At 32.1% G+C, this 14,642-nt stretch overlaps 3 protein-coding genes across 3 annotated transcripts; 1 reads left to right on the forward strand and 2 right to left on the reverse strand.

The window, feature by feature from the left end:
• The first annotated feature begins 212 nt into the window (after nucleotides 1–212).
• Nucleotides 213–2,242, forward strand: Lrr47 (Leucine-rich repeat 47). Its single transcript, XM_088201899.1, has 3 exons — nucleotides 213–840; nucleotides 897–988; nucleotides 1,536–2,242. The coding sequence occupies exons 1-3, from the start codon at nucleotides 222–224 to the stop codon at nucleotides 2,115–2,117; spliced, it is 1,293 nt and encodes a 430-aa protein (XP_088058025.1). The 5' UTR covers nucleotides 213–221; the 3' UTR covers nucleotides 2,118–2,242.
• Nucleotides 2,134–7,640, reverse strand: Elp1 (elongator complex protein 1). The gene is made up of 8 exons (XM_088201886.1): nucleotides 7,247–7,640; nucleotides 6,957–7,179; nucleotides 4,420–6,889; nucleotides 4,193–4,356; nucleotides 3,888–4,113; nucleotides 2,592–2,796; nucleotides 2,384–2,516; nucleotides 2,134–2,317 (listed from the first exon to the last, which is right to left on the reverse strand). The coding sequence occupies exons 1-8, from the start codon at nucleotides 7,583–7,585 to the stop codon at nucleotides 2,256–2,258; spliced, it is 3,822 nt and encodes a 1,273-aa protein (XP_088058012.1). The 5' UTR covers nucleotides 7,586–7,640; the 3' UTR covers nucleotides 2,134–2,255.
• Nucleotides 7,641–9,162: 1,522 nt separating this feature from the next.
• On the reverse strand, nucleotides 9,163–12,822 carry Atg7 (Autophagy-related 7). The gene is made up of 11 exons (XM_088184867.1): nucleotides 12,585–12,822; nucleotides 12,322–12,517; nucleotides 11,807–12,253; nucleotides 11,635–11,741; nucleotides 11,411–11,555; nucleotides 11,170–11,328; nucleotides 10,250–10,438; nucleotides 10,016–10,192; nucleotides 9,827–9,942; nucleotides 9,471–9,750; nucleotides 9,163–9,396 (listed from the first exon to the last, which is right to left on the reverse strand). Exons 1-11 carry the CDS (start codon nucleotides 12,764–12,766, stop codon nucleotides 9,364–9,366), a joined length of 2,031 nt encoding a protein of 676 aa, XP_088040993.1. The 5' UTR covers nucleotides 12,767–12,822; the 3' UTR covers nucleotides 9,163–9,363.
• Nucleotides 12,823–14,642: the final 1,820 nt, after the last annotated feature.

Consider the following 14,642-nt stretch of genomic DNA (forward strand, 5'->3'; position numbering starts at 1 on the left):
TTTATTATTGAGCAATGTTTGGACGAGTAAAATATCTGAAATAAACATAAACCATTTTTGTGAAAAGTAATAATATGAATAATTAAAATGCTATGTGTATGCTTAATAAATGATATACCATTTTTTATTTATAGTTAAATAAATAAAAGTCATCTGCTTTTTCAACTTCATAACAATTTTTGTTTTAAATTTAGCGCTTATTGACAGATGGTGTTTGACAGATGCGGAATGGCAACATTGCACCGTTTGTCGAGCGCCAAGAGCGCGATTGTTTCAAGATGAAACTACAATGCTCGGTGAGCGTCGGGACGAGTGCCGGACTGGCGGGGGCGCAGCGCCTTCTCAAGTCGACCCTGGCGCTCGCGGCCGAGCCGAACAAAACGAACTCTTACTGCATCTTGCACTTCTCTGCACTCAACAAAACCGGCAAAAGATATAAAGTCAACGACAACGTAATGCAAGTCTTCGTCAAGTTCTGCAACGAGGGAAAGGCCACGATAAAGTTCAAGGATCCACCTCACGATCTGTACATTCAGAGCGATCCGATTCAACTTAAAGTTTTTTTGAAAACTTTGAAGGACTGTCTCCAGCCGAACTCGGGGGAAACAAAAATACCTCATCTTTCGAACGTCAGTGTCACGGCTAAAGATACGGCACCGACGAAATTGATCGTTCTGGATATCGGCGATTATCCCAACAAAGGTTTCCCTAGAACGTTGAACCATTTACAGTTAAGCGGCTTGAGAATGTGCAACTTTAAACGCGATATTTTGATGCTGCGCAATTTAAAAGTACTAAATTTGAGCAACAACAGGATCGAAAAACTCCCAGAAGATATGGGTGAGTATTTTATTTATGAATATCTTATATGCTTTACTGATTTTAAATAATTTTAGGTGACATGTCAAACTTGGCAGAATTGTATTTGAGCGAAAACAATTTAGGAACCTCAAATTACTCGAGTTGGAAGTGGATAAATCGTCTAAACGTAAGAATAACACTTAAATTATACGCCTGTATGTATCACACGACGGCCAACGCATACTTTGCTACTTAATAAAACCTTTTTTTTTGTAAAAACAACTACAACTAATCCTTTAATTTCGCTGAAGTTTCCGAAAGTGTTAATTTACATTAAACAAATTTCACAATAGAAATAGACACACTAGAAAAATCGCAATATAATAAAATAACTATATATCTATGTCTATATGTTTTTTGATGTTGAATCTTTTATTTTTCCACATTATCCATAGTAATGTAGTATATAATCTTCAGAACTGGAGCTGATATAGAAAATTCGATGACTTTTTGAATTCAGCTTTCCAAGCGTACTTCAAAACTATTTTTTATTGGCCTGTGTTTTATATACAGCGTTGGCCAATTAATTAAAACACTCAAAACTCTGCTATTTTCGACTTTTTAATTACAAATAGCCTTAATGTTGAAATTTTATTATTTGTATATGAATCGCAGAATTGAGAGTGCTAATTAATTGATCACCACTGTTAATTTGTTTTTATTTTATTTTTCAGATTTCTAAGCATTTAAAATTACTAGACCTATCATCTAATAATTTAAATTTCATACCGCACTCCATATGCAAACTTAAGAATCTAGTAACTCTCAAGCTGAACAACAATCTTCTCAACAATTTGCCGAATGGAATTGGAACGATGAAGAGTCTTCGATATCTAGCAGCATCTCAAAATAATCTTAGATCGCTACCTGCGAGTATTCTTTCTTTGCGATTGGAACAAGTCGATTTGTCTTCCAATCCTTTAGAAAGCCATGAAATAAGAACCGAAAAGATGGGCGCTTTCAATGTTAACTCGCTAGTCGACATAGCTTCTACGTGTGTACTCAAATTTAGACTGTATTATGCTAACGATATAATACCTTTCACTTTAGTCGACTATTTGGATAACACTAAATATTGCATTTGCGGAGCTCCCACATTGAACTACGTAAATTACATTAAGTGCGTGTATTCGTTGAAATCTTTCTGTGAGACTATCGTATCCGATGGGAAATACAACGTAAATTTCGATTGTCATTTATGCTCTTACACTTGTTATAGGAAATACTTTTCCCGTAAAAGAAATCGCGAAGAATAATTAATTGAGATATGTATTTTTAAATTATTTATTGAACCATGTATTTATAAACACTTTTATAATATCAATTCTTAACGAAAATAATGCGATACAATTGATCAATAATAAATTATTTTTCAACACAATAATAAGTTATGTTTATAACGTTTCCAACTTCCATTTGACTTCTTGAATTATAGGAGGTATTCTCATGTGAGGTTCTAAAATCATATAAAAATAATTTAAAAATAAGACATTATTTAAAAATAATAAAAATAAAATATTACCGAGTGAATTTACGCCATCCGTGTTATCAATTGGATTATGACTTTCAATAGGTTTATTTGTATTAGCTGTATCGGATGGCCAAATTTCCATAAAGGCGAAAGTCATATTGTTTATTAGAGTTTGTAATATGTTCTGTAAATGAATTTCACGATTTTTTTATTGTGCTGTACCAAATTAGTCATAAACAGTACATAAATAAAATTATACCTGTAATTTCATCGCTTCTACATCTCTCTCTAACCAACTGAGTACATATACCATATCGGAAACGTCTTTACGCAAATTAAATGTGGCCATTACCAAAATATGCAACGCACGCATAAGAGCAATGTCTTCATACCTAGATCCCTCTTTCAATGAAACCATTTTACGTTCATGTTTCCGTCTGTTCTTACTCGAACGAAAAGTTCGCCTAAAACATTTTTATTTTTTTATTAAACATTCACAGATGTACATAGGCTATTCAAAAGTTTTTTTACTGTTTTATATATGAATTTAACGTGTGGATATTTTGAGATAATCCGAGTTTCAAGTATATATAAAATTAAAAATGTATCTACAGAGAATAAAAAACTAAGTACCTACAGAGAGAATTGTAACTCAAAGCTGAATCTACACTATAATTCCCTAATTTTATGTCTCACTAAAAACATGCGAAACTCTGGGATATGAAATTTTTACATAAGCAATCTATATGCAAATTATGTAATTATTCAAAATTATAATATAGATTTAGATAAGTGCTTTCAACAATTATATTCCAGGACGTAGTATTAATAATAATATAAGTATGTACATATTGAGAATGGCTTCAAAAACGATTCCAATACTACGTCAACCAATGTAAAAGTTCATGAAATCAATTTCTCAATTCTAATCTAGATTAAAATATAAGTTATCTACTTGTTCTTAAATTCATTAAATCCAAGTAGCCTTATTATGGCTCCTGAAGAAATTAGATCTACTAAAATTTCTTTATAAATTTTATAAAAAATGTTAAATTAATTTAGAATTTTTTATCAACTGTGATACCGAATTTTATAGATTTAATTACCATTGTATAAATACTGATAAAATATTAGGGAAGATAATAAACGAGGAGTTGAAAATATTAGGGACAAACTCAACGAAGTAATTTTTTTATTCCATATTTCTTCAATTTTGTAGCAGTAACATAGTAAAAAGTCAATTCTAGAAATCGTCCCTAAAGCCATATAAAATAAGAAAAAACTGCAGTGACATTACATTAGAATATCAAAGATTGAGCAAAATTTCTTAATTTCAAATTATACAAATACGAGAATTGTCTGATGGAAGATACACACGAAAAACATAACTATAAAGAGCATATAAGAGACTACAAATCAGTGAAGTATTAAATAATGAAAGATGATATTATTTAATTAATCTTGAATATCCACTAAAAGGTAGTTTAAAATAAGTTTGGAAGCTTTTTCTACAAGGTTTGTACTTATATTATAATTATTGATCTAATCATAATACCCTGATGACTTGCTAGAAGTCGAACCCATAATACTGCTTGTGTCTGAATATAAATCGCAATCAGCCAACATATTTTCGTCGTCGCCGAAATTTTTCTTTATTGCTAATTTATTTTGCCTCACAATTAACAATCTGGCTTTTTGGGCAATAAACTGTGATTCATTATTTGTCAATGAGGTTAGAATTGATTCAAACTGCTCCATTACAGCAGGCCTAATGAGTTCATCTGAAATTCAGTCATTATTAATTGAAGAGTGCTAAAACCAAAATTATACATTTAACTTTTAAGAATCATTAACACTGACCTATAAGATTAAACCTTTGATGTTGCAAGCATATACTTAAAGATTGTTTAAACAATCGTCCGTCGATTGCACAAGAAACCTTCTCTTGATAGTTATCGCTATTTTGGAGCAAACACAAAGCTTCAGAATACAATCCGGCTTCTTTTAATTTATCTAGTAACGATCTGCAAATTTATTATCATTAATAATGTTTTACCCAAATTAAAAATCAAACTATTGTAACTTACTTTTCTAAATCTAGCGACTGTTCTTGCGTATAATTTAATTCGTGAGCCATAAATAGAGCAGATTGCCACTCTAGAGCTTCAACAAAACACTCTAGTGCTTTTTCAATGTTATCACTTCTTCTAAACATGATCCCAGCTTCTTTGAAATGTTGGCGGCCCATCAGATAATTACCGTAAGATGCAGCGATAGTTTTATATCTTGCGTCTTCTTTCGATAGACTAATGAGTGCGCTGTTATATAAATTGTGTTGTTTAACAAAAGCGGTCAATTCTTCTCCTCTATCTTCTTTGCAAGCTATCAAATGTTTAAGTGCCGATTCATACCGCTTCAAATCGTTATCGATTGAAAACATTGCATAATCGTTATTCATATTTTTCAATTTATTCAAGTACGGTACGTATTCTTTTGGATCCTTCTGAGACTTGACAGCGACAAACATGACTAAATTGTAATCGTAAAGACCCAAAGCAATGTTGTAAAGCTCATCCACGTTTACCATGATCAATAAATATTTTAATGCATCATCAGCAGAAACAATGTACTTGACTCCATTAGAGACTTCTTCATCTTTTACTTTCTTTATTTTTTTAAGAGCACACTCTAAATCGGACGTTTTTCCACCTTTAACATATGTCGTAATGATCGGTAGAAAATTTTTGTTATCTTTATTTGATGATTCTAAAGACCTCCTAAGATGTTCGCATATCAATTTTACTTTATCACTATCGTTTGCTTGATTTGATCGATCTTTATAAGTAGTGACGTACATAGTCTTTGTTATATCTTGTTGTTCTAATTCAGATATGAAAAGACTGATCCATTGTGAATTATTTATTTGTGTTATAAAATCATCGATATGAATAAGAAATTCTTTAGGATTGTGATCATAGATCAAATTCAAGTTAATCCTTTGTTTTCGCATCAAATCGAACGCTGGTTTATATTCAAAGTTATTTAAATATTTTCCTATTATATTCAAAGATAACGTTCTCGGTTGGATAATTTCGATGTTACCTCTCGGCATTTGTAAAACAGTTCTACTATCAAACGACACTGTGGTCACAAGCGTTGCGCCTCTCTCTATCCTTCTATTCGCAAAGAAACTGTCTTGTTGATTCTGAGAATTTGCATTATTTTGAAGATTCATTATATCCTTCTTTTTCAACGGACACGTAAGCAATTGATGTTGCAAAGTAGTAAGCAGCAAAAAATCCGAATGAATGAAGTACGAGTTAATATTATTTGCCACCTTAACATCTTCAATATAAAATCTATTTCTGTTCGTTAAACCGATCGGTAACATTTCATCTTCTATACATATCACATCAAATTTATTACAACACTCTGGAAAAGATCGTACAGAATCTCCGTTGCGAGGACCAATCAAGATCAAATTTCCGGATGAATTCTGTAGGAGAGCAGAATCTTTACTCTCTATCGATCTAATACCGATAATTTGCTCTTTCATTTCGACTTTGTTATCTACAGTCATCGTCAATTTATTCAATTGATCATATGAAATGTTAACAGTATATACATCAGTCAAACTATTATTACTAACCAAGAAAATTATGCGATTATCAGATACCCATAAGACGTTTGTAATCATAGATGCGTTTATGTCAACAAAAACATCAGATACTCCAATTAAAGAATATAAATTTTTATCTTTAGAATACATATGCATCGATCCTTCTTCGGTGATGACAAAAAAACTATTTGTATCTATTGCAGAATCAGTTTTATTAGTATTCGGACCGAATACTACACGGTTTATATTATTATGGAACTGTATGGTATACATCGCCATCGGGGGAGGCACAACCGACTTCCTGAAGCTAGTTAAAAGGATTTTATTTCCATTGATAACTCCCACAGTTGCGTCGTCGTTTAAATCTTTCCCGTTACTCTGATCTACATCCCAAACCCACCTAAGCTTCTCGTAAGCTCCATTCTCTGAAATTAAATGTAACAACTTTCCACTGCACTCGATCGAATTATCGTCCCATTGAGTCGCTAAAACTTTAGAACCGATCGGAAATATGCAAGACTGCTTCAAATACCAATTATAATTATTTACAGTGTACAATAAAATGTGAGTTTTCATAGTAACTTTGTGCTCGAATTGTACACTCAAAACCTCCGAATCTTCACTCCACGATAGCTTTTTAATGTAAATCTCGGTATGTTTTAGAGGCAATTGAAATTCGCCATGTTTCAGCCCGTTCTTTTCAAAGAATGTTATTATATATTTATTGGGAAGAATCTGAGTCGTCGCTATCAAATTACCGGAAGGCCTCCAAGTAAAATTACATTCCAGACCTGGCTGTTTTTCGCTCGTAAATTGTAAAACGCCTTCTCTATTGAATACTTTGAACATTGACTGCGAATTTAGTACAAATCCGACTAAAAACAGCATTCCATCGCCTCTCCATGATATTAAACAATTATCATTGTTATATTGCACATCTATAAATAATAAATTATAAACTCAATATTGAATCATATATGAATTGAAATAAATACAACATTTTACCTGTGTCAAATTTGGGCTTTATTTTAGCTGCTTCTTTTCCTTCAGATCCATGAAATTGCGTCTCTTTCTTGCCCCATCCTACAGTTATAAATTCGCGTTCTCCAAATGATTCATCGTACAATTTGCTATTTATGATTACGCCTAATAAATAGTCTAACAAAAATACTTGTAAATCGTTCGTCACCACAACGATTAATTCCTGATCAGGGCTCAACTTCACAGACTGAATAAAAAAATTGAACCATAAATCAATCAAATACAAGTATATGTATACAACAAATAATTCATACCTTGATCTCTTGTTGATAGAAATTTGTATCCGGAATGTTAACCTCGAGTGTTTCAATGTTTATGATGAATATTTCACCATGTCTCAGAAACAAACACAGACTCCGTTGCATCGATAGAAATATAATATCGACTATGTCATCTTCTTTGACCGACGGTACTTCGTTGGCTATGTTGAAAATTTGGCAAATTTGATTCGTTTGCGAATCAAACTTGCTGATTTCGAGTCCGTGACACAGGATCAACTCTTTGGGGTTGTCCGAACATTGTATGAATTTATAAATCGATTCTGTCACGGGAATTGACGTACTTTCGCGACAAATAAGTTTTAGGTTCCTCATCTTATTGACAGTTATCAAAATCACAACAACGTGGTCGAACTCACTTTTTTTTATCGGCCATAACAACTGAAAAATGAACCATTAAATAGTTTTACTCACATATTCGATATATTTTTATTTTCTCAGCGATATGAAGTATTAACTTTTTTACATATTGAGGTAATATCGAACACAAAAAATGGTTCAATTTTTTTAACTCTGTATTATAATTATATCTCTAGGAGACACATGGGCCAGGCCCCACCAGTAGGTGAAATGAATTATTCGAAATAATTTAGATTATAAAGCTTTAAATATACAATTGGAAAATTGATAGTCATCATTTAATCAGTTATTTTTTACGTAAACGCAATAATTTAACGGCGTAGCATAAGTATCGTGCATTCTCGCTGCTAGGGCCAGCAATCTCTAGGGCCAGCAATCCAGACTCAGTACATTTCTTCGGTGCATGTGTGTCCTAAGGGAAAAACTGTGCAGTCCTGGCATTTGGGAATGCCTGAATTATCCATCCACCACATACGCTCTGGAATACCTTTCATTTCGCTGGTGGTCAATGGACGTGACGGACAATAGTTTGGCTCTTGTCGGTTTTGTATTTGCATTCTTAATAAAAATTGCAGGAAAATGTGTGTCAGTCCAAAGAGTGGCTCCAGAATATGAAACAGTTTTCCCACATAAAATTGCTTTCAAAATTGAAGGTTGTGCCTAGAGGTTGGCATAATTACTTGGGAATGGATGAAGCAACTTATTTAAACCTGCTTGCACTAGTTGCACCAATATACTCTCATGCGAATGGTTATTTTTCCTCACGAGATTATTAGGATTTCTGAAAACTGGGAGAAGCTACGTAGATTTCAAGTTTACAACTGTAATATCACTACACGCCCTCGCCCGTATCATCCCCGAAAAGGGTGAAGCTATTTACAAAGTACTTCATAGAGATTATCTAAAGGTATGAAAAAAATATTATTTGTATACAAAATTTATTCAAATATTATTATATAACATATAGATATTATTATCGGTAACGTACGTTCATTACTCCTCAAACTGCGAGAAATAATTATCTATTGAGTGTGGTAGCTGTTCTTGCTGTGGTACGTCGCTAAATAACTGTCGATTACAATCTATCTGAGATTAAGGTTGTTGATACTGCAGCTGGTGAGCGCCTGGACTGGGAGAATTGAAAGTCGGGCTAGGACTGTATGGATGTGAAGAAATTGGACTAGAATATGGAGAATGGTATCGGTTGAAATTGTGTGGATAAGATTGATTGATAATAACCCTAAATGAATAAAAATTTCTGAAACGACCTTTAGTGTTTTTTAACATATTTTCAAAATATGCTCAGCAACTTACCAAACAAGAATCAATAATAATAAAACATTTAGCAAATATCAATAAGTATATATGTATTACATAAATTGTACATATTACCTAAACAAAAATTAATGATTTAGTAATATTAATACTAGAATATCATGAGGGATTTGGATATATGTATGTTGGGTTAAAATGGGCAGAATTAAAATAACCAAAAATCGAATATCATATCTTTGTAGAAAAAATGAGTAAAATTATAGGTTATGTTTAAATTATTTATTTCGATTAATAGTAATGAATGATATAAAATACCTTAATTGCGTAATACAATACACACAATATGAATATTATCATAATATCAAAATATTAAATATCTTATATATTTATATAAATTATCACACCTATAAAATTAAAAATATAGTTAATATCAAGAGTGAATATATTATGAATTAAAATTATTCTTCCTCATTATCGCTGAGAGCCCAAATCTGTAATAATATAAATTAATTAAAATTATTTACTACTTTCGTTATATGCGTTATCAATTTATGAGAAACCGAACCTCGGCGTTATCTGCTTCGATGTGTAGACTAGTGAGACCGGTGATATCTTCCAAATATTTTACATCATTAAACACTTTCATTAAAAATGAAATTCCATGCAATTTAAATTCTTCCATTACTTTCGAAGAACAAGCAATGCATTGTTCAAACTTAGCACTCGAAGGCAACACCTGCTGATAATTAGTTAAGAAGCCTCTAATGGAATGGGGAATTGCTCCTAGAATACTTTCATCGTCCTCTACCTCGCCGCTATAATTATATGCAGCCACAGCGTTCAATCTAAACAGTTTGTATTCATTTGTATTAACATTGAGATTAAAAAATAAAAATTTTAATAAATTATATAAATATTAACTTTCGCTTATGTTGAATAATGGCTATGGCCATTTCTGAAGCTAAAGCACCTGCTATATTAGAAACGCCAGGTCTTGTCACCGTACATTGTTGATCTAAAGTCCTATCTTTTAGAGACTGTTTATATAATATTATAAAATTAATTATATAAACTTAGAGATATTTTATTGTAAACAGATAAATATCTTACATTCCCAGGCGATGTAATGTCGTTACAAAAATAGCATCCTAATTTATGACCAGGTATAAAATGCTGTTTAATTTGTTCGCTCTGAGTTTTTTCTTCGTTAGTAACTTCATCTTGTTCATATATTCCATGTCGCATAATCAAATAACTGTCAAATCCTAATGCTGCATTAATTACTATCTAAAAAAGATTAATAATATATTCAATGCTACAAATATAGAAATATTAATTACATACTTTATTATGAAACCCAGCCAATAGTGTCGGCAGCCATCTTGCTTCCCTTGAATCGAGCAATAAAAATATAACATCATGCGTAGTGATCATTTCCGTCAATAAATTCACTTCTTTATGCGTGACTTCAATTAAAGATTCGCCGACAGGATGTCCTGGCATTGGAATGTGCATAACTACACCTCTGGAATTCTAAAATATTGTAGAAAAACATTTAATTTCAATCTGCAGAACAAGTCTTGACATGCTCAATGTTAATTATAGATAGAAGTTATTTGATAGATATACTTCTACAAAATAATGATAATTTTGATGCAGTCTCAGTTACAGTTAATTCACAAAGAGCAATATGTTTCTTGTTAATAAGAAAAGGTAACACTTCACAAATCATATTTATTTTCACTGTTTTGGTGTTTCTGTTGAATCATAAAGTATTGGGTACTATTAAATTGACCAATTTGAAAACTATTAAACGAGTTTAACGGTTTTCCAAGCACTACAGTTAACGAAGAAAATATTGATGCTGTGGAAAAACTAGTAATGTATAATATACACGTGATCATATAGGGGATATCAAAAGAGATGTAAATCAATTCAGAAATAAAAAAATTTCAGCTCGTTGGGACCAAATCAGAAAATTTATAGTCTACTTACTCGCTATATAGATGTCACCAGGCAACAATTTTTTTAAGCGATTAATAACGATTGACAAAATAGAATATAAATGTAATACCTATTCAGGGAAATAAATAATCACAGCCGGAAGAGTATTTTCAGTCACTTACCAAAGTAAAATAAATGATTGATAATAAACAGTTGTTAAAAGAGAATAAATAAATGTAAAAATTACAGGCCAATTTTTAGAACTAAACATCTATATGTAAATATTGTATATACATATATACTATAGAAGTAATACTTACAACACCTGGAAATATATCCCTTAAATTGTTCGAAGCAGCAAAGGCTTTATAGTCACCTCCATTAAGGCAATCTTTATGCATAAAAAGGCTCTGCCGTACAGGATTGGAAAAGGAAACTTTACCATAATCAATGAAAGTTATAGTTCTAACTCCCCATGCCTGAAAGTTATATTTAATAATATTTTGTTATATAAATTCATATGCATATACAATATTTGAATTATAAAAATATATAATTTACCAATATATTTCTAGCGACAGCACATCCCAACGTTCCAGCACCGAGAAGTAGGCACCTTGTATTTTTTATTATATTCAGATCTAAGTTAGGCAACAATCGCCACTTCATCAATTTCAAATTTAAATCAACCGACGATTCAGCTAATCTGTAAATATTATTAAAATATATAACAATACGAAGAAATATATAATTTGCATAATATTCTCATAGAACAGTTTTTTTACATGAACGGATCCATAGTCGATGCCATATTAGCAATACGAGGTCCAAAGTTTCCTTTCTCGTTTCTTTCCCACCCTACCCAGTTTTTACCCCATTCGCCTTCCAAGTTCTAAAATACAAAATGCGATAATCAATCGAAAAAATCGGTTGTGTGTAAATTAATAAAATACTAACTTCAGGTATATTGATCACATAAAGTAGACTCTTGACGATTTCGTTAGTTCTTCCGAATCGCAACGCCACAAATTTTAGATTCTTTCCATGTAAAGACGAGCATTTAAAACTCAGTAATGTAATAAAATTTCTCAAAACCCACCCAGGATACTCCGTAATGCTCGGATCGAGGAAACCAAAATACACATTTTCGTCATGAGTACCTGTATCGATGATTTTATTGATAATGCCAGCTACAGGAACGGCGTTTGCATTAGCATCGTTCATTTCGATTGCGAAGAATGATTTCTGATTTGTATCGAGCAAACTGTAACTCTTAATAAATGAATTTATTTGCGTCTCGTTAAATACATTTATGACCAACTCGGGTTTATCAACGAGATACACAAATGGATGACTTGGTGCTAGAAAAGCGAACCAGAATAAATACTGAAACGATTTTAGGTCCTAAAATTAAAAATATACAAGTTAAATAATGGAATTGGACACTGAATTATTAATTAAATTATACCAACAGCAAATGACAAAATGGCAAATCTCGATAATAAAGATGGATTATCAATACAAGCGCCGCTTTCAACGTCTTCCCATAGCAATTTCCCTTCTTCGTTTAATATTGAAGCTTTGTCACAATCTTTAAAATCTTCGATAGTATTTTTATTCAATAAAATACCATGAGAGAGACCATTATTTCTTTGTAGGTCTGGAGTGCTGAAATATGATTAACTAATATAACTATCAAATAATCTATATTCAATTTTTATTTGAGTATTTATACCTATTAAAAGCTGTGCAATCGACTTCGAAAAAATTACCAATGTCGCCTCGGTATCTTCCCCAAATTTTCTTCCTCTGTCCTTCCAATTTGTCAATATCAAGTTTAATTTGAGTGAATTTGTGCCAAAATCCAGGATCGATAAACGACGAAAAAGTATTGTACTGCAAAATTTTTTTATCCATCGTGAAAAATCACCAGTCAATAAACGTCAACACAAAGGGTTTTAATGATTTGTTTCTTTAGCACTAAACAACGCATATTTCGACCATTGTCATATATTAAGTATATTAAAATAACCATTGACGAAAACCATATTTTTATGTCACAAGAGGATGGTGTAAGAAACATTATCTAGCACATATTATTAAATGATATTAATCTGCAAAGATTGAGAACCTGCCATTGTCCTATATTTAACAAAACGGGCTTCAATATTATCTATTTGAATTTTGTCTAAAAGCAAATACTTGAAATTTAATTCTGCCTTGCAATATTCATATGATTGTAAATATACCAAATAACACACGACGACACTGATAAAAGTTAAATAGTGATTTTTAACCAATGTTTAGGGAATAAACACCCGCACAGCGATAAAAGCTAAACGCAGTGGAGAGTACATAACCATTGGTTTTTTGGCGTGGCGTGGACATTCTCTTAATTCTTAATATATAAGTACTCAAAATATATAAAATATTAACATTTTATGAAATATGACTATAAGAAAATAGTTGTGGTAGCGTAGAACAATTCTTTTGGATAAAAGATGGTAATATTACTTGACCTAAAATTGAAACAACTGCTAAAGAAAATCTGGTTTTCAAAAATTAAAATATGGAAGATCATGCGAAGAAAAATTAACTGCGCTTTTCAAGGATCTTAATATTTTGAAATCAATTTTAAGCTGTTTTATGAAGTATATATTATTTTTAACATTGTGCTTAATATTTGATTTGTGCATAATGTTAAAGGAGTAAAATTACCGATTCGTAAAGGTCCAATGCTAAAAATTGAAAACGGCAAAACAGTTTTTAAAAAAGTATACGGCAGCATTTAGTGAATTCGTGCAACTACTGCGACCACAGGGATGCGACCGGCCACACGGGCTGTTTGTAGTGCGCACAGCTCGCGGTTGGGTGCGGCCGGCAGTTGAAAGGTGGACGTCGAGGAGATAGCTATTTCCAACATAAATTAAACACCCATGGCATATGTTTTTGTTGCTGATGACGCCTTTTCGCAGTCACATAGAATAATGTGTCATATGTTGGTCAATGGCTTGATAAAAATAACCTATCGGCTTTCTCGTGCTAGACGTTTTGTAGAATGATTTTCTAAATGTAAATGTTGATTTTACAGTAGATACTGCTAAAGCATGTTGTGTTTTACTTAATAATGTGAGAAGCAGGGACGATGTACAATATAATGCTACTTTTTATAGATATTCTACATTTCATGAAGATATTCAAACACAAATACGCACACGCAGGCCTAATTCAAACTATAGAAATTTATTGGCAGGTTATTTTTGAAATGAAAATGAACTCTTATGGAAATACTTAATCATCTATGTAGATTATGATATAAATAAATAAATAATAAAAGATTACAAACTGCAGTTTTTTCATTTGATTTGTTACCATCAAATAGGTTGAATGCTTCCTCCTACATTTTTTCTTTATGTGTTTGTTGGAGTAGTCGTTGAAAGATAAATCCCACATGCAGGTCTTTTCTTGATTTCCAAAATGAAATTTTCAGTGTCGAAGTCCATCGTGTCGTGCCAGTGCTGCTCGTTTGCCATCTTATCATACACTGACCGGCTGACAGCAACACAACCTCATACAAACTCTGGTCACAACAGCAAGCTGGCTGATGCTTGACTATATTGCACAAGAGTGGTCGGTCGTACAGCCAATGAGCGCGTTCCATACGAAAATGGCCGATTGTGGCTGGTCGTTGACTGTGGCCGCAGTAGTGCGCGTTAGCCGTTAGTTATACGTAGAATAAATGTCTTATAATCAATTTTGTTTTTCTCTTTTTAATAATTTACTTTCTTGATTA

This window comes from Plectrocnemia conspersa, unplaced genomic scaffold, assembly GCF_051122295.1.
Source record: "Plectrocnemia conspersa isolate PC_06_02 unplaced genomic scaffold, ASM5112229v1 ptg000001l, whole genome shotgun sequence".
In the NCBI taxonomy this organism is placed as follows: Eukaryota; Metazoa; Arthropoda; class Insecta; order Trichoptera; family Polycentropodidae; genus Plectrocnemia; species Plectrocnemia conspersa.

Coding starts and splice junctions, on each gene's coding strand:
- Atg7 (XM_088184867.1), bottom strand. CDS start 12,766: ATGGATAAAAAAATTTTGCAGTACAATACTTTTTCGTCGTTTATCGAT. Junction 11,742..11,806: donor ATGTGATCAATATACCTGAA/GTTAGTATTTTA, acceptor TTTGTATTTTAG/AACTTGGAAGGCGAATGGGG. Junction 10,439..11,169: donor GGGATATATTTCCAGGTGTT/GTAAGTATTACT, acceptor ACAATATTTTAG/AATTCCAGAGGTGTAGTTAT.
- Elp1 (XM_088201886.1), bottom strand. CDS start 7,585: ATGAGGAACCTAAAACTTATTTGTCGCGAAAGTACGTCAATTCCCGTG. Junction 7,180..7,246: donor TCTATCAACAAGAGATCAAG/GTATGAATTATT, acceptor TTTTTTATTCAG/TCTGTGAAGTTGAGCCCTGA. Junction 6,890..6,956: donor AAAGCCCAAATTTGACACAG/GTAAAATGTTGT, acceptor TATTATTTATAG/ATGTGCAATATAACAATGAT.
- Lrr47 (XM_088201899.1), top strand. CDS start 222: ATGCGGAATGGCAACATTGCACCGTTTGTCGAGCGCCAAGAGCGCGAT. Junction 841..896: donor AAAACTCCCAGAAGATATGG/GTGAGTATTTTA, acceptor AAATAATTTTAG/GTGACATGTCAAACTTGGCA. Junction 989..1,535: donor AGTGGATAAATCGTCTAAAC/GTAAGAATAACA, acceptor TTTATTTTTCAG/ATTTCTAAGCATTTAAAATT.